Source organism: Diachasmimorpha longicaudata, chromosome 6, assembly GCF_034640455.1.
Source record: "Diachasmimorpha longicaudata isolate KC_UGA_2023 chromosome 6, iyDiaLong2, whole genome shotgun sequence".
NCBI lineage: Eukaryota > Metazoa > Arthropoda > Insecta > Hymenoptera > Braconidae > Diachasmimorpha > Diachasmimorpha longicaudata.
The window spans coordinates 4273265-4297052 of record NC_087230.1 but is presented as its reverse complement, the minus strand read 5'-3'; the positions used below and the strand labels follow the sequence as shown (position 1 = coordinate 4297052).

At 38.1% G+C, this 23788-nt stretch overlaps 1 protein-coding gene and 1 long non-coding RNA gene across 5 annotated transcripts; one reads left to right on the top strand and one right to left on the bottom strand.

Annotated features, from left to right (window-relative positions):
• Positions 1-71: 71 nt before the first annotated feature.
• Positions 72-23788, bottom strand: Snf4agamma (SNF4/AMP-activated protein kinase gamma subunit). Of its 4 annotated transcripts, none has more exons than XM_064122480.1 (15): positions 23306-23788; positions 21223-21382; positions 19937-20581; positions 19252-19760; positions 17731-17824; positions 16852-17186; positions 16358-16561; positions 14035-14074; positions 7334-7467; positions 5260-5308; positions 3253-3390; positions 2905-3057; positions 2085-2614; positions 1914-2007; positions 72-1798 (listed from the first exon to the last, which is right to left on the bottom strand). In XM_064122480.1, the coding sequence occupies exons 3-15, from the start codon at positions 20571-20573 to the stop codon at positions 1554-1556; spliced, it is 3162 nt and encodes a 1053-aa protein (XP_063978550.1). In that variant the 5' UTR covers positions 20574-20581; positions 21223-21382; positions 23306-23788; the 3' UTR covers positions 72-1553. The 4 variants fall into 4 exon arrangements, with proteins under 4 accessions (XP_063978550.1, XP_063978551.1, XP_063978552.1 ...); XM_064122481.1 differs by having other exon boundaries at positions 23545-23788; XM_064122482.1 differs by lacking the exon at positions 23306-23788 and adding an exon at positions 23073-23230.
• On the top strand, positions 12646-16364 carry LOC135163250 (uncharacterized). Its single transcript, XR_010299093.1, has 3 exons — positions 12646-12900; positions 12986-13140; positions 13308-16364. It is a non-coding gene; the product is annotated as an uncharacterized LOC135163250 (long non-coding RNA).

Sequence of the window (23788 nt, the reverse complement as noted above, 5' to 3'; positions counted from 1 at the left end):
TTCGGCCACTGCAAAAAAATGCCATGCAAAAGCTTCCTCGCCATCTCTCAAAACACCAGATAACCACCTCATATGACAAAATTAGTGCCTTATTTTATTAATCGTTCGTTTTTCACATTCACAATTACAATAAATCATCAAGTATCTTTTTCCCCTGTCATCGTAAATTTTCTCTACATCGCACAATGCCTATCCGTAATACCTAAAATATATCCTGATTACAATTGTTAAATATTTTGCATTTATAATATGAGAATTCAATAAATCGTAATTGCATTGTGTTTAATCGAAGGCTTTTGGGCGTGAAATCACTGTCTCAGTAGATTTAATAAGTGAATTGGACCTTCTAAGGCAGCAAATAAATAACTCAGTTTGCAGATACAATATTTGTTCCATCATAATTTTCATAGGCCTTCAACAAACCTCTCACACTCGTATCACACAATCAATCGTCTCTCAGTACTTTCCCACATCTGCACTGCACACCCAACAGCATTAGCCAATAAAAAAAAAATCCTAAAACCGTGTTAATGACAACCACATCATCATCATCACTAATAAAGGCTTTCAAACGTCAGTGAGTCATGATTCTTGTGTATTTATCGCATTGTAACATGTGCACATGCCACTGAACTGTAGCATTGAAAAAATATATACAAATTTTGCTCTCAATTCACCCAACGCGAACCAAAAAATCAATTTTCATTTTGAATTGTTTATTCTATTTTTACAGTCATAGACCAGGGGCACTATCACAAATCAATACAGCTTATTTCTTATTCCATAAGATTATTACTACCATATGACACGTGTTTTTTTTCATTTCGTTTACAAAAAAAAATCATTCCACTTCCTGCAATTGTTTTTCTCCTCAATTATAGTCAGCGAAGCCTCACGAATGATTACATAAACCTATAAACATTCTTCATTTATTTAATTACTGAAAGTATTTTCAACACATTCTATTCTGCAATCACTCTACAAGCAAAGACTAGGACAAATGATGCTGGAGAAACGAGAAAAACGAGATTTTCTTTATAATATACAGGAAAGATTACAGTACAATGAAAAAGTTCTCCAGGTTGAAGGTATCGTCGCGTTGTAATGGCAACACTAGACGCCTCCAGGTGAAACACAACCCCTGTGTGTACACGAATTTTTATAATTGAATTTTCTCCTACAATTATTGATTTTCCATCATGAAATTACTTTATGGACAATGCAATTATCGAGCCCATAACGTAGATTCTCAAGTAAAAATGAATAATCGGGGGGGAAATTTGTTAAAAGTTCACGTAGACAAAAGGGAAGCCTTTCCCCTCAACACTTCGTTATTGGATACAAATTTTTCATTCTGTCGATTTAATGAAAATTAAGGGTTTCATTCTAAAACTATTGTTGACTAATGAGCGACGAAAATTTAAGGCAAATCTACAGGTCAGGGAATACCTTCTCCTGACGATGATTCGGTACTTCAGAATCGATTTTCCCAGTTGAAGTTTTTCCTCGATTTATGAACGTTCTTGTGTGGTGCTCTGGTGATTTTCAGATATTCACTCACCTCCGGAGACTGCTACCTCGCGCCAGGATGTCTCCTGCGAGGGATTTACCAGACTCTGCTGTAATTCTGAGGTGTCTGAGGCTGCTGGAGACAGGGGGGGACTCGGCGTTCCGTCTGCCTGATCCTCGTCGGCCAGTGATGCCTCTGATTGTGCTGAACTCAGGGCTTTTGTGGAATTCAGGGAGTCCTGGGCGCGAAGGGATATTGAACTACCTTTGGTGCTCGTACTGTCTTCACCTGGAATTGAATCGTTGCATGATTTATTATTTAGACAACTGACGAAGTTGAGAAACTCAACGGAAAGTATTCGATTTGAAGTATAATTTATAGTAAAAACTCCAAATATAATTACCACAAGGCCTGAGGACCAGATAAAACAGCAAATCGGACAGCGAAATAATTCCGATAGCCTTCTCCTCATCATCCACAACAACTAATCTGTGAACCTAAAAAGAGGGAAAAAGTGAATAACCAAATAGCGGGAAAATTCGTGTAGCAAATTCTTATCTTTTACGAAACTCACCTCAGCCCTAACAATTTTCTCCATAACAGTAAAAAGTGTTTCATCTAATTTACAACTTTGCACGCCCTCGAACCACTCGTTCCTGTGTTCATTGGCCTCCCTCAACGAGACATCCAAATTATTATAAGTTTTCTCAGCAGCCAAATTAATAACATCAAACTTGGAATAAATATTAACTAGTTTTCCTTCAGAATCAACAACTGGCAGAGCTGACACTCGCCTCTCGACAAATTTTTTAAGTGCTAAAATTATACTGGTCTCCTCAGTTGCTGTTTCAATATTCTCAAAAGTTCCTATTCTCAGTTCTCGGAGTGTTTTATTTGTGAACGATGGCTTTGGTAGCTCGTGAATGTAGAGAAATAGAAACCTAAGTATCCTCTTATGTGTCAAAATGTACAATACATTTCCGGTATCCGGGTCTATCACAGGCAATCGATGAATTCTATTTTGTATTAGGGTTTTTATTGCATCGTAGAGAGAAGCGTCTGGAGCTATGCTCACGAGGGGATGCACCTGGTCCTTCAGAACTTCTGTAAGTGCAACAAACTATTTGTAGAAAATCGTAAAACTTATGAACAATTGAAACGAAAAGAAATCCCCGAGAAAACTACATTCGATGATACAGTAATTTCGTAGATATCTCTGAATCGAAGAGAGATAGCGTAATGTGTGTGAAGACCTTTTACGCGGAGGGAAGGTTCGTCTACAAAAAAGGTTATGACGAAAATTTCAGTATCTCTCTTAGATTCAGAAGTATTCAGCGAAAACTGAGAAACGTGCTGAGTTGACTAGAATATTTTTGGATGGAAATTATACTTACTGCGCCAGGTGTCCAGCTCGTGCTCCTCCAGCTCGTCCATGGTGACAGTGGGACTCGTATAATACATCTGGAGGATTTTTATGAAGTCTGTGATGGTAAGCATACCGACGAACTCCTGTCTAGAGCTGTCCCAGAGTGGAGCTGCTCTGACACCTGGATTGAAAAATAATTAATATGAGAATTAATGGAACAGAGAATTCTTTTCAATTAAGAAATAAAATTATTAATTCTCCTTCATTTACGAATCGAATAGTCTTTTCTCAATTTAAGTTTACAGCATAAATTAACAAAGCAATTTTATCTCAATTAAAAACCCCCCACTCCCCCTATCAGAACAGTACTCCTTACCATTGTAAACGAGGGCGAAAAATGCCTTCTTCACGAGCAAGTGAGTATCGAATACAACGAGTTTGGCACTCGTAGGTATCAGGTCATAGCACTTGTGGAACTTGAAGAATTTCACGAATATCTGTGATTCATCCTCCTCTGCAATATGAAAAAATAAAATAAATAATCTTCAACGTAATCTTCTCATAAAAAATTATCGAGAATCACATGGCCCCTATTCCCACCGCTGCATATTTGCAATAGAATATTTATTGGAAGAAATATCAAATGATGAAACCAGGCGAACATTAAAAGTCATGTATAGTGGTCACTACTGCAATATCGAATGTCAATCATTGAAACGGAATCTTGAGAGCTACAGTCCAGCTTCCACCCAACGATGTCAATGCAGTATAACGTACGAACAAAAACCACTAGTATTGTATTGAATTTTTCTATTCAACTGATTCCATTGGATGTTCCTCCACACCCCCCAACCCTTCCGTTTTAATTTTACCCCTTGGAATACCTCTGGACAGTATCCAAGCAAGTTCATTCTCCAATGGCGGATTCTCTTTATCGAATTCTTTAATGAGATCCTTGGAGTAAACTGGATCGTCGTCCTGGCTCCACCAGGCCGAAGCTGAATGTTTAATAGAAGCTCGCACGCATTCTGCATCGGAATAGTAATGTAACGTCAACATTTTCACGAGTGAACATGTCACACATCAATTTCTTTCATTCACCGATCTCAAAGAGCGACGAAAATCCCCGGGCGATGGCTTTTCAACTGACTCCATTCCCTGTCCATCGATGGACTTCTCCACTCGTCGATGACTCTCCCTCAATCATTCTCACACCGAAAATTCAATCCCTCACACTATTGATCGTGTACCACAATATTTCCACTGATACTCCTCGCAATTCTGAGGACGTGACAGACATTTCAGAAAGCCCAGCTAATTATAAAGGAAAATAAACTAGTATGTACTGCCAAACATCGAGACATTCAAGGCTGTTGATCGACGTTTCCGTCCACCTTGGTGGTGATAAAATCCAATTGAAAGCTCTCGCATTGAACAGCCCGGTGAATACTTATTTCAAACTCCATTCACTTCGATACGATTTTTTTCCTCTTTTGTTACTGGAAAAATAGTGCTTTCAGGGGATGCAGAGGGATCGAGATTACAGCCAAGTTGAACTGATACTGAACGTCTGTACGTAGTCAACAGTCGGGCGACTCTAGGCGAGGGCCAAGAATAACGCGAATGAAATTTTTCGCTGGCTTTGCCAAGAGAAAAGGAGCAATTACCCGATGGTAAATACACACTGTTGTCTGTCGGGCTGAACTATTTTCAATTCGTTGGACTGTATTTTTTAACAAGTTTTTCGAGACTTTTTTGTAAGATTGATTTTTCGCAATAATTGACGGTTTTTTTAAAGGTCAATTCGATTGTTCGATTAATTTACGTTGATTATTTTTTTAATTTCAATTTTTTTTTCATCCATTCGTGGTGAACAATGCCTGTTTCATTATTTTGAAATAATTAGACCACATTTTTTTATATATTGCAAAATTAAGTTCCCTTTGATTTCAATAATCAAGAGAATTTGGAATTTTTAAAAAGAAATGAGAAAGAATTTTCCCAAAATTGAAATGATCAAAAAATGATGAACTTTTTTGAATTTTTTTCCACTCGTATAAAACTCCACAAGTCAGAGGTTCGCTTGAAAACTCAACCACGATTTTATTCGCTGGATGCTCGTGCTTCATTTCATTGCAAAAAAACCATTAAAGTCAATTAATGTTCGCGATCATCAGTACCTCAGCAAGAAGTTTAATGCTAAAAAAAAAGTAACTTCGACTAGCGACCATGGATATATAAATAGAAATACTCATGTCTCGCTCTCTAGAAATGCATTTTCCTGTCGATTTGCGATAGTGGCCATGTGATTTTCCAATATTCTGAGGTTTCGCCTCGATGTTTAACAATTTAAACCGCATCATTGAGTGTAACTCGTTCTTACCTAGATCTGAGAGTGAGACCTTTTCCAAGAAGGGATCGACAACAGGTAGCTGTGGAAATAAAATAAGAAAACAATTAAATTTATTTACTGCATCCTCTGCCCACCAATCTCCATAATTTTATCAATCAATCGGTATTTTTAGCCATTAGTTTTTTTCTTCATTCCTAACGCTCCTGAAGCGAGTGTTGGTGCACCCAATCACATAGTGTGAATTATCGACATACCGAGGGCCACTCAGAGGGAAGAAATTGTGTGGGAAAATTCTCACACTTTGATGGAAAATTCCACTCCAAATACCAAATAAAATCGGTTGAAAAATTTCAAATGAATCAGAAAATTTTTCTATGTTAAAATCTACGCATTTTATCAGTACCACATCCATAAATTAAACCAACATTAAAGTTTCCATCCAATTTATTTAAATAAATTTTTTAAATAATGATGAAGTAAGCAAATAAATAAATAAATTTCCCATTCAATTTTCACTGCAACCATTCGATTCCCTAATTTTCCTCACGATAATTACGTGAACGAAATTGAGCAAAAGAAAATTGAACAAACAAAAACTAGTTCATAACAGGAATGACGCAACAAAAATAGCGATAAAAAATACCAGTGCCCTCTTAGCTCCCGATTTATGGCCGAAAGTCTGGCGTTTAACATTTGTCGCGATTTTCGCACACCATTGAGCAATCAAATTAGATGGACTAGAGCCAGACGTTGGCGATAGATTTCTGATAGCACTGGGTCCACCAGCTGGTTCACTTATTTGTCGTCTGTACACCATATTGTCAGAATTCAACGTGCAAAGCAGATGATCGGGCTTTTGCTCATCATATCAGGGTGATCATGAAGGAGCAAATGAAACTGTCAATTGCGTCATATTTGTAATTGTCATTGTTATCAGAGTATCGAGTGCTATTAATTATTCCATTTCCACGGTGGTGGGAAACTACTTGTGTATGAGAATTAATTAAAATCATCTTGAGCCCCCAATGTCGGTGTGATCAACGGACTCAACGAATCGCGAACAACTGGATCGAGCGGTGGATACCTCTCGCGGGCTTGTATATGGCTGCTGTACAGTTGTGCATTAGCGCAGAAGCACAGCGTGTGTACCACCCTCAGGCGGGAAAAGAGAGCTTGGGAAAGGGGTCAATAAATGGGTCAATTGATGGAGGGGAAAAAAATTATAATGAGACGAGAGAATTTTCAGGGTAAAAGTGTAACATGTGGAGCTGCGAGGGCGCTAGTTGATGAGTCATTCTATTTATTAATAATGATTGTCCATTGTTAATGCATAATATGAGGAGATTTGGTGTGCGGATATCATTGATTTGTTGTTTCAATGAAAAATTCCAGGGGAATGTTATTCATTGAACCTACAAAATATTCAACTGTGCTCGATAAGAAAAAATTATTCTTGAAATTTAAGCTTCAATGTAGAATACTTTTTTAATTGTCAGAAATTTCCCTACAATCCTGGGATATTTATATTCCAAACGAAGTTCTAGAAGAATGTTATGCTGTGGACTTCCGAATTATTCATCCGAATTAATCTTTGTTGAAGAAAAGAATTTTTAAGAGTTGAAAAACAGTTTCTTTTGAATTTCAAATGAATTTGGGTTGGATTTATGGAAAAGAATGCTCATAAAATATCGAGTCAAAGCAGAAAATTCAATGTCACTTCCAATTAAATAAAATCTCCACTCACTGAAAAAAGCAAAAATATATTCACCTGAAATGTTCCCATTTTCTCCCAACAGTTCCCCTAAAATCCGTAATTTAAACCGATGGAGTGTTGTAAATATCTGAAAATTCCAGTTATACACCAGAAACTTTCACGAATGTTCACGAGAATATCCTCGTAATCTTGTACGATTTTTTTCCACGTGATTACCCCCTCGGCTTCGTATTACGTTCACCATATTGGGTGTCCCGCAACCGCAGAATGACGGAATTCACGAAACTCTCGAAACAGGCAGTCGACGATAATAATAAAACGGAGTCGCTCAGCGACTCGATAAGAAAGCAGTGTGGGGCAGAAATTGAGACAAGAGATAATGGGACTTACGCCTCGAGCATCACGGAATAAGATAGCAGCGTGCACAGGATCCAAGCAGGCGTCCGAGGCTCTGTGAGGTATGGCTGGTGTTCCAAGTGACAATCGCCTCTGTCCTGGCTCCAGAGAGTTTCTCCGAAGTGCACCTAGAGAAAATTATCAGGCATCAATGATATTTTTTTTCAAGTTAATTAACTGAGTACTGGAGGAAGCACTGGATGTGTCATTACATTAAAATCCTCCAATGAAAGTTGTTTATTAATTGGATGTTGTCTTTGCATTGATTTATGGAATATCCTAACGGAAATAGTCCTATTACATTTATCTTCGTCACCTTTATTTGGCTTTTCATCTCCAGGTGGAGCCTCTTCTACAAGAATATCGGTGGGAGTCTTTATTTTTAATACTGAACATCTACGCTAGATTGTTTAATTTTGAATTTCACGTTGCGTTAGGGGCTTCGCCCCCTGCTGGCTTCGTTCACCAGCTTCGAAGGGGCTTCGCCCCCCGGATCGCGTCCGACGTAGCTCCTTTCTTTCTACAGAACGTAAGTATTGTCGGATCAGGCTCCAACACCATTTTCGGTTGGTGAGAAACATCGAATATCCACTGGCGTTAAGTTCATCGATTCAAAATCCATTTGGATGGATAAAATCACTGGAAATTGATAGCAAAATTGATCAATGGAATTATTTTAAATGAGTTACCACACAACCCCGACTTTCTAACGTAAAAACACTTTTCCATGCGCTATTTATAGGTAAATTAGAGAGGTAATTCTCTAAAATTGCTGGTAGACAAGTTTTTAAAACTGAAAAAAAATGTACGCAATGAATGAAGGAAGGAATTTGCTGCTGCACGATCACTTGAATAAGTCTACTGACCCTCGTGACCCGTCCGTTCAACTTCTACCGTCCCCCTGTTTCTTTATCACGCGAAGCCAGAGGAATACATTCTCACGAGTTTAAATATTGTCAACCTTCAACCGTTGAAAATAAATCCAAAGTATCGCTCCACGTGCTTTCTTCTCGTCCTCCTCCCTCCACCTCACGTATTTTTTTTTCTCTAGTAATACGACCCCCTGCTTACGTGACACATGATTCCATACGACTTCTGAATGAATTTTGATCTTATCAGGAGTAGGTTATCCTATTCTGCATTAATCATCAATTTTGAAACACCCAGTGACCAGGGACTTCCAATGGAGCTGATCAGTGCTGTAGAAGTTTAGTCGGAAATTTGTTTATTGAATATTAAGATTCCTGAATCAGAAGGTGCTGATAGCTCAGGCATTGATTGCACTGTTTCTGCTGAAGTTTAGGATGGATGTAGAGCATTCCGGAGGATCATTACTCTACTGAACTTCCGAGGATAATGCACATCTATTTGTTTAGGACTAGAACTGTTTGCAGGGCCTGAAAACGTTTTGGCTATCTAGATAAGTGTATGTCAATGTTTGAGCACAAATAATGCAAATCAACATAATTTGAAAACATTGAATTTCCCACCCAAAATATTGTGTACTCGACATTCCCATACTCCAACTCCAACTCTCCAATGAAATCAATGTACCCCCACTGTTTACCTTGTCTGAGGATGCTCTCATAAATCCGGTAAGTGGTTTCACAATCAGAATCGATTTTTGGAAGTACCATCCTAACCCCACCATCCAAACTCTGACTCCTGTTCCGGAATTCATCCTCCTTTTTTGTCTTGGCTGTGTCCTGGCACTCACTCTGGCGCCTAATATGCCCCAGCCTTCTCCCAAAGTGCCTTATCATCTCCTGAATACTGTGATGATGATGATGCTTCTCAGTTTCCCCAGTGGGGCTCAGTGAGGCCGGCGTATCGACGCTACTCTCCGAGTATCGATGACCATGACGATGATGTCTGTGGCTATGTTGATGGGGATTGTGATGTTGGCCATAAGTTCCATGAATCGTGTGATAAACTGAGTGACTCGAATGCTGGGAGTGAACGTGACTGGACGAACCAGAGCTGTGATTTGTTGTGTAAGAAGTGGCCGAGCCACACGAGTACGTCGAGCTGACGGAGCCACGTGACACCTGACGATGATGATTAATTTTTCCATCGATCATTGGCCTCTCCTGATGAGTCAGAAGATCGGTCAGAATCTTGGAATTCTCCTGCTGATAACTCTGTCTTTTAACATCACTCACAGGTGATACCTTTTCCTGACTAGATTTTGAATCACTACTGGAACTCGATCCATGATGAGACAGGAGATGTGTTAGGCCGTACATGTTGATTGGTTGGGATTAGACGAGTCAAAATGAGAGCATCGAAGTCGTAACGGAAGTTGGCCTAGATGAGAGCCAGTGGGTTATTATTCTATTTGAAATTCAGGGGGTCATTTGCGGTGATATTCATTCCCGAGATGATGACTGAGTCAAGGTCATCAGCTGATTATTGCTCTTGAAAGCTCAAGGATTTTTTCACGATATTCGCGAGTTGGAAGTTATGGGTTTTACAAATTGTGGACATTCACTGGAAAAAATATGTCACCCCCACCCCCTCCAAAATCCTCTTTCGCAATTCAATGAATATCCACAGCCCTGAAGATGCTCATAAATCCCTCCCTCACATTCGATAAAAATCCTCTCAGCAAATTGTCGTTATGCAATGAAAGTGAGACGATGGTAACATTGACTATCAAAAAAGTTGATCATAATTTTGAAAAAAAAAAGGAAAATCACTGCGAACAGGTGATTTCAGTGACAAAGAAAAACAAGGTCATTCATACACAGCATGTTACAAGGTATTCAGGAACTGTATAAATATCCATTAATCTGCATTTTCACTCCATAATCGGGCTGTTATTGTCGTTTTTCCAATTAAATTGTTTTTCAATCTGGGCTCGTGACACGAAAACAAATGGAGCATCGAGAATAAAAAGAAATAATGAAAAGATTAAGAGATAATTCTCCAAAAGGAAAAGCTGAACCGACAAATGGAGCGAAATTGCCGTGTCCTTGACTCATCGCCGAGAAAAAAAATACTCTGAGTGGAAAAAAAATGGCTCTATATTTAATATTTTTTTCCGTACGAAGGAATGTCGAATCACACGCCAAAGTACATCCCCAGGTAAATATCCATAAACCACAGGCAGTAAAATTTATAAATACAAATGCTTACGCCAAGTGCATCCACGTCTTGAGTCTAATTGCACGAAAAATCCGAGTACTCTTATCACCAGTGTCTGCTGTATCTCCCTCCCATGCACATTCACAATGAATTAATTTCTGGGAAAATATTAACCGGCAATATTTCCCGATAATAATTGAATTACGTAGAAATTGAGTTTGATGTTCCCAGATAAATCGTTGACTGCAGAAATTATTTCTGGATTATTGACTCTGATAGCGACGTTCAGTAATCCTCGACAAATGATTGTGTACCCCAGAATGAAAATTATAACCTCATAAAATCCCCCTCCGGATCCTTCAGCTCATGACCTCCACTTTAAATAAAAAAGTAACAGAAAATTTAAGTACCAATTCCCCCCATCTCATAAAATTCGAAATGTCATTTGTGATTTCTTCACTGTATCGTTACACCGATTGCACTGTCAGTGGTAGGAATGTTCAGTCGCACTATTGAGTACCAGTGGTAGCAAAAATTGACTCGCTATTTTCAATGCTTCATCATCAAAGACACACTAGCCAAAGTACATCTACTAAATATCCATAAGCCAAAAGCAGTAAAATTTTTAAACAATTCCTTACGCCAAATGCACTCACGTCTTCAGTTTAATTACCCGAAAAATCCGAGCACTCTTATCACCAGTGTCTGTTGTATCTCCTCCCCAAGTACATTCACAATGAATTAATTTCTGAAAGAATATCAACCGGCAATACTCCCCGATAATAATTGAATCACGTAGCAATTGAGTTTGAACTCCCCAGACAAATCGTTGACTGCAGAAATTATTTCTGGATTATTGACTCTACGATAACGACACTGAGTAATCCCCTGCAGATGATTGTTTACCCCAGAATAATAATTATCACCTCACTAAATCCCCTCAGGCCCTTCAACTCACAACCTCACCACCACATTCTCATTTATGTTTCTTTCGCGAATAAAAATACGAAAAAAAAAATTCACCAGTAGCTGGGAAACTGGGGCAGTAGTTTAGACCGAACAATTCCTCTGATCTCGTGGAACTCAGAATGTCTCTCCTGATCTCTCTCCAATTATGCACCAAGTGCACAAACCTCTAAATTCCTGAGAAAAATATCCAATACTAATTGAATCACACATTGACTGGGTTTGAAATCCCCAGACGACTATTTGACTTAAGAAATTATTTCTGGATTATTGACTCTGATAACAGCACTGAAATAATCCACAACAAACGATTGTTTACCCCAGAATGATAATTATAACCTCATTAAATCCTCCATAGGCCCTTAAACTCACGAACTCAGCCCCACATTCTCATCTCCCTTTCGTTCGTTAATAAAAATGCGAAAAAAAAAATATTCGCCAGTCGTGGGGAGAAACTGGGGCAGTGGAGTAAACAGCAAAATCTCCCCTGATCTCATAAAATTCAAAATGTCATTGCTACTCTTGTCACTCCAGCCATCACAAACTTCACTGTCGCACGACTGAGTCCTCGCGTTTGCAAAAATTCACTCGCAATTGTGACTACAATTGAATGCATTTTCACACTTCCATCGTGAGAAATACCCCACGACGAGTCGACAAATGTCAACGATGTGCGCATAGACTGGCGCAATGTTTACGATGTCCCCACGCGCTATTGGTCCACCAGTCAAATAAACTGAGATTCTTTGTAACCCAAAAACTCGTTTTCCGATGCGCATTCACAACACACAACTGATCATAACAGTAATATCGAATTTTTATTCTCGATCATGGCATGCAAAATCACTCTTCAATGACAGATTTAACGGTTTCACGTGCTACCGGCAATTCAGATTTTTTATCTCGTATGTTTTTTCGTCCATTTCGTTGAAATGCGTTTTACACTCGCGTGGGGTAAAACGACGGAGGCCGACACCGAAGGTTTAAGGATTTACGAGAATTTATGATCGATCTGGAGGTGATTTATCGATCCCAGACACTGTCTCACTGATTCTCTCAACGAGGACAAGCAATAGATCAGGTAAATACCGGGGTTTGGTATCGGCGTTCTATCGAGATTCGGAAAAACATACCACGAGGCGAACTGCACGTCTTTATTTTGTCCTGTGCGCAGGTGCTGTGGGCATAATCGGTAGGTGGGTTTCACTACGCCACCTCATGTTTGAACGATTGTTAGAAACAGGGGGTTGTCTATCGATAAGGAGGTGCAGGGGAAAATTCAGGGTCAGACTTGGTTGAGAGGATTGAAGAGGGCTTTATTGAAGCCCTTTCACCTCATCCTGATTAAATTATGCATTCATTACAGTCAGTTTTTGGCGGATAATGTAGTCCAGCTGACTCGCAGGGTAACTCCCTACCGGTTAAGAAGATTTCTGTTGGAAATCGTGTTTTTGTTTTGAAGGATTTCAACGGCTCTTTGGGATAAAACACATCCAGTGCACTTTGGGGTGAGTGATTGGTGATCAAGATTAATTCATTTAGGTATTCTTTTGTTTAATTATGCGATTGAATATGGTGGCATATTTTTTGCAGCTCACGACTATGAGCACGAATTTATTGATGTTATTGTGGACCAGGAAGTGACCATTCGGCCAATAATTCATTGATTATTTGGTTATTGAGAGTTGGGGTGTTTTGACAGCGAATGCACTTGCAAAACTTTCGAGGTTGTGAATTTTTAGCAGCAGGTAATACGCATTTATAGCTAAAATTACATAATTGTTGTTGACAGCAAGTATCTTACATGTTTTCAACGTTTGCTATTGTGTGATGAGTTGAATAGAAAAATCGAATGTAATTGACAGCATTTTTCTTTCGGATACCATCGTTTCTTCTGATTCCCAGTTATTTTCAGGCATTTTGGGTTGGCCAGACAACAATTCAATAAAAAATTAATAGATTCATATCGTTCGAAAAATTTCATTGTGTGGAGAATGGAAGTTGTCTAGTCATTTCGTCTTTTATTGTTCGTTTAAGGCCGGAAAAAATTGACTGGATAAAAACAACAACACGACAATTTGTTCAAAGGAATACAAATTGTAGATAATTGACAAAATAGTTTTCCAGTGAAAAAGAATTTTAGTTGATGATTTTAGTTGACTGATTTTCTATTGGAATTTTCCACGAGTTACGGAATGTTGAATAAATTTAATTATATCCAGACAACTTATCACTTCTATTTTTATTCATATACTCCACGTTCAATTCATGAGTTGCAAAATTTTTTAGTAAACAGTAAAACCATATCAGTAGCAAAGTGGTAAACAGGGTCAAATAGATTTAATTTTTTTTCGCAGTTTTTGAGGAGTATCTTGGAACCTGAGAGAAATCGCAAAATTTGCCAAACTTTCAATTTCTAAAAACTTTCTAACAGACTGTGGTTACTTTTACAGGAAAAATTATGGTAAAAATATTATTTTTCTAGCAGATTGCCTCAATATTCCTAAAAACCGGTTACTGCGATGTAATTCCAAAACCTCGAGAAAGCAACGAGCATCCACACCGTGTCGTAATTATCCCCAACTTCCTCCAATAACATCAATAAATAACGAAAGAATGAAAAAATTGGATAAAGTACTCACTGTTGGACGCCAAATGTGTCTGATGTTGTGCAGCAGCTCTCTAAAAAATTCCCAAGATATTCCACATTAAAAAGTATAACTAAAACACTATCATAATTAAAAAAACCAATAGAAGCACATTTTGTAAAATCAGCCGTATACCAGACGCTTCAAGGCTCTTGGAGTCTAACGATCTACTACGTGGTTTAGCTCCAAAATAATCATCCTTTTTACCCCCCTTTATCCACCGAAAGTACGAGGACATCGTGATTAACCTCAACCGGCAAACAATCGTCAAAATTCCAGAACAGTCGTAACTAGAGCTCAATAAAAAACTACAATCACGCGAGCCAATAGACTCGACATCACCTCAAGCACAGTAAACACAAAATGTTCACTTCACTATACCCAGTGCCACTGAGCCCAACTCTCCCCAGCACAATCGGTACATCAAAAGAAATGTAAATATCTACAACACGATTCAATAAAAGTGTGCATGTTTAGCAGGTGCGTAACACAAATGTAATCGTCACTCCACAGTCACATGATAACTCGCGACCATTGATTACCATAAAACGAGAGAAATGAAGGCTTATCTGGACTCAATCCACGACCAACTGATTCAAGATTTATTCAATTCAACTGACCGATAAAAGTGGCCGTCAGCTGGTGATTGACCTTCATGACGTGAATCCCGTAAATTGAAGTTTTTTTTTTCAGTCACTGTTGCTTAATGATTTTAATGAGTTAACGGTAGCCATTAAAAATCAGTAATGACAACAACCATTTGTGGTCGAAAGTGTGAGTACTGAGTATGACGTTCAACGTGTCAAAGAAAAATTTATGAAAAATAATGTCCAAGAGTCGAATGAAAGATATGTGGAGTGATCTCAGCTAGTGATATCGATGGTCACCCCTCTGAGCCAGATCAATTTCCATTGTAAATGGTGCATTGTTAGTAACCTCGTGTGACATTTTTGTATGACAATGACACGTGAAAGAGAAGTGGAGGATGTTAATATTTATTTTCGTGTTGAAACTCACGAGTGAGAAGTGGCAATAGAAAATTTATCGAGAAAAAAAAATGGCTTCGACGAAATCGATTGCACCAGATTTCAACTCAATATCGAGGAGTCCAAAATAGAATAGATGAAATGATTTTAATTACCAGGGAGTTTATCTCTTATTGATAACGAGTGTTGGATCACAAGACTAATTAAGATGATTTTCCGCGAGTAGTGGATAGGGATTTTGTCGATAATGATCGATAATTGTCGATAATAGAAGGGGAGAATTCGATTGTTCGTACACGGAAGTTGAGCGCCTCATGTATACCGAGTCACTGAGGAACGCTTGAGTCTCTTGGATATTCCAGATCTTAAATTCCACCTCTCTTTGAACGTATGCACACTTGTTGTAATGCAATACGTTGCAGTGGGAATTTTTTTCTGGTGTATCGAGGGTTTATGGTTTGTCGAGGAGGAAGTGGAGGGGCTGGATTAACTTTTATAACTTCATTTATTCGTCACTCCGATATGAAAGAGGATTTTGAAGGTCGAAAGACGATTTTTCATAAATTGATTATGAAAATCATAATAAAATTATGAATAGGAAGGAATGGAAAATTTCTATTTTTTTTTCGTAGAACAAACTGGTTTTTTTCTTGGTAAACACCTTAAGCAGCTTTTATAGGCCAAGTTTTTAACAATAGAGCGCCCAAAGACAGATAATCGATAATTAATTAGGGAAAACATTCAATGACTATCTATTTTTCTTGGACATTAACTTTCGAAAAGATCTGATAAAGAAATTAATATCCCCCTGAGCCGTACGGTAGAGGTTATCCAGGGTTTCCCTTGACCCTTGTGTAAATGTAGTACAGTTGGAGAAAACGTCGGTCCCATGGGCACCACAGGAAAAGGGGAGCCACGAAGGCATGACAAAAAGGAGTAAATAAGGCGTAAAAGGCAATTAATTAAGCAGGCAGGGTTCGATGTAAAACAAAGAAGACATTTGTAATATCAAAGGAATATCGAATAAAAAAATAACAATAATATCCGCCTAAATTTTCTTCCAAGGAAATAATTATTAAGACCATTCGACAGGTAATCTAATGAAGAAATTAATAGGCTTCCAGGGCAATCTTCTCTCCCCTCCCTTCCCGAAGGGTCTAATTATCCAGATTATCCAATGTCTATGATAAAAAATTATCTTCCGCATGCACCCAACTAGACACGACGGCATAGCAACTTTGAAAATAAACATCAGCTCGTAATAGTAAGAAAAGACACGTTGATACTGTTGATAAGGTAAACACGTGGTAGATAGCTTTGAAAGTACTCACCGCCTTACGTTTGTCCTCAGAACTGATAGCACTGTGACTGCGGTGTCTAATGAGATCCATAACTTTGCTAACGGGATTTCTATTTGTTTCGGAGCCAGATCGCGATCGTGATATGTGCTCTTTGCTGTCTTTGTGGTGTTTGTGATCCTTTTCTGTGTGTACATCGTTAGTTGAACCACCGTGAGATCCTCTGTACAACGAGTTCTTAAATGATAAATAAAAATTGTTAGCTAATCTATGTAAATGGCTTTGAAAAAAATATTTTGTTCGTCAGAAAGGAATTGTGGCTGAAAATGACCTTTGAATTGCCGTAATTTCGTATAAATTAATCAATTGATTGACTGACCAATTGATTTTCTTAATGAAAGGTCAATTTATGCTCTACAATTCCATTTTTGTACTAAATAAATATACTAGGAAATCCGTAAATTAATCAGGAAAATAATTAAAATTATTCCATGAATAATGGGTGAATTTAAACAATAATGACTCACTTGTACTGCATTCTTCATATTGGCAATAATACTGGGTTTCCTTGTCTTGCTGGCATCAGACTTACTTCTGGGACGGAAAGCATCAAAGAGAGCATTTTTTCTCGTTGGACTAACTGTATCATCGCCGCTTTTTCTACGTTCTACACTGTTGCTACGACTATTACTTCGACTATTTGAACTAGATCGTACTCCCGATGTTTTTCTTCCAACTACTTTCATCGAGGTAGACGAGCCTGATGGCTCTGATTGTTGAGGAAGTGGTGTTGATTTGCCCGAGCCGGGGGCACTACCAGATGCTGGCTTTCTAATTGGCCTAGAATGTGAGCCCCATGTTCCTGTGGAATTTTTAAACAAATAAATATACACCAGTCCAAATTATTTACAAATACTAGTAATGGTTGGTCCACATGCACAGATATACATGTCGATAGGGGGGGTATCAAGGGAGTCTACGAATTCGCGCGTAGGGCACAGATACTCGAGACCCTCGACTAGACGGCTGCCTAGGGCAGAGTGTAAAATGGCCGAAAGGCTGATTAGACTTCTGGGCTAATGAGGACCGTCTAGCGGCAATAAAAGCCCAAAGTCATAGTAATGGTTATTCACAATTATGAGTAATCGTCATTTGTAATTATTGTCACCAAAAATACAGTTAATAAAACTGGAAAAAGCTGGAGAATCGTAATAAAAATATTATTTTTATAAAAAAAAAAATATTCAATTTTTATTTTTATTTAAAAAATTGGAGGAAGAAAATCGGAAGCAACTAATTATGGGTTAATTGATTGAATAATGTATTAAATTTATTTAATGCATCAATTCATTAATGAAATTATTTCCATCTTCTGACTTAATAATAATAATGGTAATGAGGCTCACCAGCACGTGGTCTTGCGCCCTGATCATCAGACTTTTGACCAGAATTATCGGCATCCTCGGTGACAATTGTTGGTAACGGTTGTGATCCGAGTTCCTGAAAAAATACATAAATTTTGTAAGACCAAAAAAACAGAAAACCTATGAAACGTAATTATCGTGAATGAGAATGCATTTTTTCCTGGAATTATATTCAATTAAAATAGTTGGGCGATTAGTCTGTAACGAAATCGACTCGTTAATTCTTTTTCCTTCACAACCGTGAGTGAACGGAAATTCCTAAAAAATCTACGACGTCAAAATTCACGTTTGGTACAAAAGAAAAATAAATTACCGATGAAAATGGTTATATTTTTTTTTAATCAAAGGACTGGTGTTAGATCAAGGGCTGATGCATGTCCAGAGGCAAATATTTTCGCAACATCAGAAGGGATCGCAATGAATTAAAATAAATGGATAAATTATTTGTTTGCGTTTAAACCGTTAGGTGGGGTTCAACTAACAGACCAGTGATATGAACAATTATCGCAATTACGACATTATTATTCCTGGAAAACTAACCTTGTAAGTTCCATGATATTCTGGACACCGATCCAAGTAAGGAGTTAACGAGTACTTCCTGACTTTACCGGAGTACCGTTCGACAACAGGTGTGAATAAAGAATACTTTCGTCCCTTCATTCCAAAAAAAAAAACTAACTCCAATGAATGACTGATGGAAAAATAACACACTTGTTGAAGTCACCTCAATCGGTGACTAACGTGGACTGATAGTAGCAGCAGGGCATATCTCCCTGAATCTCGTCAGAGATTAGAAGCTATTGATAATTCGACTCGTGGATATTACTGGGATAATACAATTGCATCGAGGCTGTTTATCTTTTAGGGAGTGTTCTTCCATTGAATTCATGGAAATTCAATTATCTCGAATTTGGGGAATCTTGTAAGCCACTACTCGATCATTCAATTTTTTCTTTATTTTTCCCATTAAAAAAATCTAATTGTCATTTCACTCAGTTATTCTTTAAATCTTTACCGCAGGGACAATTCATTGGCTGCGTAGTCATACCAGTGCGTGTTTCCATATTGATTGATTTTTCTTTCAATGTTTAATGTGAGGATTGGAGAGATTGATATCGACTTTATTTTTAATGTTATTTCTAGTTTCAGTGGGATGCTATTGAATTATCAGCGATTATCGATTTTTTAATTCTTGTTCGATATTGGAGAACGATGTTATCTGGATTTTTATGGCTTTTTAATGTAGTTAAACATTGAGACAAAAATAGAACAATTTAATTAAATCATTCAGTGAGAGACTATTACGTTTTTTCCTACAGATATTTGAAAGAAAAGTGCCAACAACTAATTAATTGATGTATTATTGATGGGAAGAAAAACCCGGTCTTTTCTTTTTATTTAAATCATTATTTTTATAATAACCCTTTCCAGTGCAAAATAGTATTTTTAATGCCACTACCTTCCTTAATCAAATTTGTTTAAAATCATTAGTTTTTTTATTACCTTTCGTTTGCGTTCCTGAACAAAATCAATCCTTCGAACCCAAATATCTTCTGTGGATGAGTAATCTAAGGTACTGGAGCTGCTAGCTTGGCTTTTCATCTCAATCAAACTAGAGTCGAAGAACCTCTTATCAAAATGAGGACTCGGCAGCGGACTAGTTCGTGAAAAAACCATACTGTTGGAGTAACTGGGAGGATCAGTGGCTGGAAATGTCATTCCACCGCCAGCTGTGTGCCTCCTACGCAGCGGTGGTTTGCTGGAGGTAGGTGATGTAACTGTTGTCGTGGTAAATCGTGAACCTGTCGATGCTGTTGGTGGTGGCCTCGACTCGGATACACTTGAGGTGGCATTTGACTTCTGATCAATTTTCTCAGAGCTCGATTTTGCTGATGACGAGAGACTAGATGTCTTGGATGGCAGACTTTCTGATTTTTCTTGGGAATCCTGGGCTGTTATTAGGGTTTTCTCGTCATCCTTGGTTCGTTTGGAACTGATATCACCAGTTTTATCTGGAAGGAAGAAACGATAGAATTGAGGAAATTCTAAAAATAGCAGAAAAATAGAAAAAGCTTCATGAAAAATTGAAATTCTAATAAGTTTTTCTAAAGTTCCAAATTCAATAATAAATAAATTCAATAGCATAATTACTAAATAATTAATAGTATAATTAATAAATGAAACTCACGTTCTTCAGTCTCATATTCATCCTCCTCTCTACACTCCGAGAGTCGTCTCCCCCACGGATAGGGACTGTGAGTTTGATTTCTCGATGGCAATCTATTCACATGCGATAGAAAATAATGATGAAAAAAACTATCTACACCATCTGAATCCTCCCCCGTGCACTGCAGCATATCCTTGAGCGCTGCCAATGACGTAATAGTGTTATAATTAATAGTTGATACGAGATCATCGTCGATGTCACTGTCGTCAGTAGTGTCATCGTTCTTAGCAGGCTCCTCCTTCTTCTCAGCTGTTGTGACGAGAGGACGATCAGCTTCTGGCTTCACCGATGACTCGGTCTTATCCTCCGAGCTTGTCTCGGATTCATCATCAGAGGACGACGTGGAGGTGGCTGAGGACTCGTCCTCACGCTTCTCCTTCGTCTTCTCCTTGGTCTCTTTGTCAGAGCCCTTGGTGTCCTCTTCCGCGTCATGAGTGGCTACGTCCATTGTCACTGATGGTGTGTCAACAGCATCTTCGATGTTCTCCAGGCTCTCGTCGACTCTCGTCTCGCCATTCAGTTCTTTACCGATTATTCCGTTACTCTGCTTTTCGTGAGGGTCTGCTGTTTCCTTTTTTTCGTCGCTCGGGCCTTCCATCTAGGAATCTTTAATTAAAAAAATTTGTAAGTGCGTCTAGAGAATTAAATTAACGATGGGAGGGTTGAATAAAAATGTTAAAAATTCTAACGTAAAAAACTGTCAAAATATTTTTCTACTCAATTCAGATTTGCCATCTTGTATTCTAGTAAAAAAATAAATAAACAGTAATGATGCAAAAATTGATATATATTATTTATCCAATCCGTCAGATTCTCCTGACGTTTGCTGTTTTTCTCTAATTATTCTTGAAAAATTAGTTTTCCGTTCCGTTTTGCTTTTCAGCAAAAATTTCTAAATCTTCTTAAGCTCAAAATATGCCAAAAAAATTATGGAATTGAAAAATTTAATTCCTTTTCTTGGAGATAATCTCCTCGTAATTACTCTCATTAACTGCACGTGTCACTCCATATTAAAAAGAAAGGGATACCGCCACTAATGGGCTGCAAGCCAATATCACAATCGAGTGAGGGCTTGTTTACTGCGAAACAGCGATGTTGAGTGATGCCAGCAATGTTCAGTCGTCAATGATTTACGGATTTAAACCCCCCGCCGTTAATCTCTTATCTAATTATATTCAGATTTATCGTTTGTATCATTACAAGTGACGGACTAAGTTGTCATTTATGATGCAGATTGAGCTGTTTACCTGGGGTGGGGGTTTCGATATTACAAAATGCTGGAATTTTGGCTGCTTGCCTCTGCTCCCTTAGCTCCTCAGGTGTATTGGTTCATGAGATACTTTCTCGAGGAAGTAGGCCGAAGGTATAACGACATCGAGGCAATCTGATTGTCCTAGAGTTTCTCCCCTGGAAACGATTAAACAGAAAATTGAAAATTCTCGTCACAATCCATTTTTTGTAATTGTTATCCATGAATTTGTAACTTTTTTACAAAGTTATTTGTGTTGGAAGCTAGTTGTGCTGGTGAACTTCATTGGAAAAATCTCATTAATTAGTGATGACACCGGTGGAGATTAAAATGGCTGGCAGTACTAGACCGCAAATGAATTCGCCACGTGCAATCGTTATCTCGTCCATTTTTCACGGTTTCACGAATATTTCAATATCTCACTTGTACCAAGTAGTAGTCCTGGCTAAAAAATCTCGCTTTATCGAGAGTAAAATGACAAATGAATGACAAAATGACAGAATAAATGCGTCCAAAAAAGGAATGAGTGAATTCATCAATTCGAAATGACATCAGTAAATATTTTAATGGAAATAAATAGCAGAACCTCACAAACAAAGACATAAAACGATAATGAGAATTGATTGGTTTTTGAAGACGTGGAATTTTCTAATAATTTGTATAACGTGGGGGCATCCGAAGTTGTCTGATAATCTTTCAAAAAAACTTTCAATAAGTGTTCAATAAAACGCATTCTATTCAAAAAGAGAAATCCAAATTGCGGAGAAATGTAACTAATTAATTTACACCCAAATCTCACTTGATTTAAGGTTAAAAACAATAAACGAATAAATAGTGCGACGTTAAACTGGATTAAATTTCTTAGAAAACTTTTATTTTTTTAGAAACAATAGGATGGCTGTCTTGATAATATTCTACGCCTCACGGTGTAATAAAACGCATCGCAATCGGTCTATAAAATAAATGCAATGTTCAATGTCCAGAGTAAAATCGAGAATTCCATTTTTCATTGAAATACACATGACTCACACCAAAAGCCACATTTAATTAAATTCTACAACAAATAAAAAAATTTATGAGCGACTCGACGTTAAATTATATTGTGATTCAACAGAAAACGATTCTCCTACAGCTGTTCCATAAATTGAAAAAAAATTCTATTCACGTCTGGCTTGAGAGGATTTCGCACCTCAAGGTTTACTCGAACGCATTCCATTCTGTCCCTAAAATAAAAGCAATGTTTAATATTCAGAATGAATTCAAAAATTCCAGCTTTCACCGAAATATCGCGAATTATGTCACACCAAAAACCCGATCTAATTAAATATGTCTATGAATAGACAATTTCCTGGAAGATAGACCGATAAATTGACTGGAAATTCCCCAGGAATTAAATAAAATTTCTGGAAATTCTCCGTCTAAAAAAAAATTCCTTTCTGTTCTGAACCGATCTTTGCACCTGACGCTATAAAAAAACGCACTCTACCTCACCGAACAGATCCCCAACAACCGTCCCAACCATTAACAAATTCCCACTGGCGAATAAATAATCACGAAACACTGCACCACTGTTCTCCACATGCCATTCAAACAAGCCACTTCACAAGCTCCTTCCCCACGGAATCAGCACATATGGGCCTAATTGCATTAAGATAAGGCGTTATTTATCACAAAACGATACGTTTTATTTCCCAACCCTAGAAAGCAAAAAACCACGTCCACAATCCTCGAAAAGCCTCCCACACCAGCCCCTCAATTTCCCAACAATTTTTCCCCAAAAAAAAATTCGGACAATAGCCTTGCAATACCCCAATCAGCAATTCCTCTAAAACGTTGCAAATATCTCACTTGTTGTCCGCCACTTGTAAGTTATCCCCGTCACCAATGCCCACTCTCAACAAATGTTTTCAGGCTTCCTGCACAAATATCCACGTGAACAAAAAAGCCACACATCGACACAAATACCTGGAATACCTCAGGCCTTTGGATTGCAAAATTATCGTCAATTTTCAGCCACTCCTGTACCCCCCTGTCCCTCAGTATTCCCAACAAATCGTAATAATTCTCAACCGATTACTTACTCAGATATAAATACACCGTCTGAATTAGGAAAATGTTGATAGAAGCCTTGAATCGAGACTGAAATTCTAGCGATGGAGTAACAAGACTGAATATCATAACCTTCATAATCGCCAATGTTTCTGTATTTTTATTATGGCACTCCTGTTGTACCACTTGCAACAGAGCAATTGTCGTTGTAGAGAACCGGTGTAGCCTTGCACATGTCCCAGCAATGTGAATATTAATGGAAAATAATTACCGATGCACAGAGTGGAGCCCCTGAATCACGCAGAACACCGAGGAAGTAAACGGGTTGTTGCAACCCCCCTCCCCGCCGCCACCACGGGTGGTTCAACTGTCCGGAGAAACCTTCACTGAGAAAAACCACTTCCGTATCCCGTTCGGGATTTTTTTTTTACTTTATTATGTGCGAATGGCGTGCGATCATTGCTGGGGGTTTCAGGGGACTGTGCATTAGTGTAACACAAAGGCGAATCCACAAA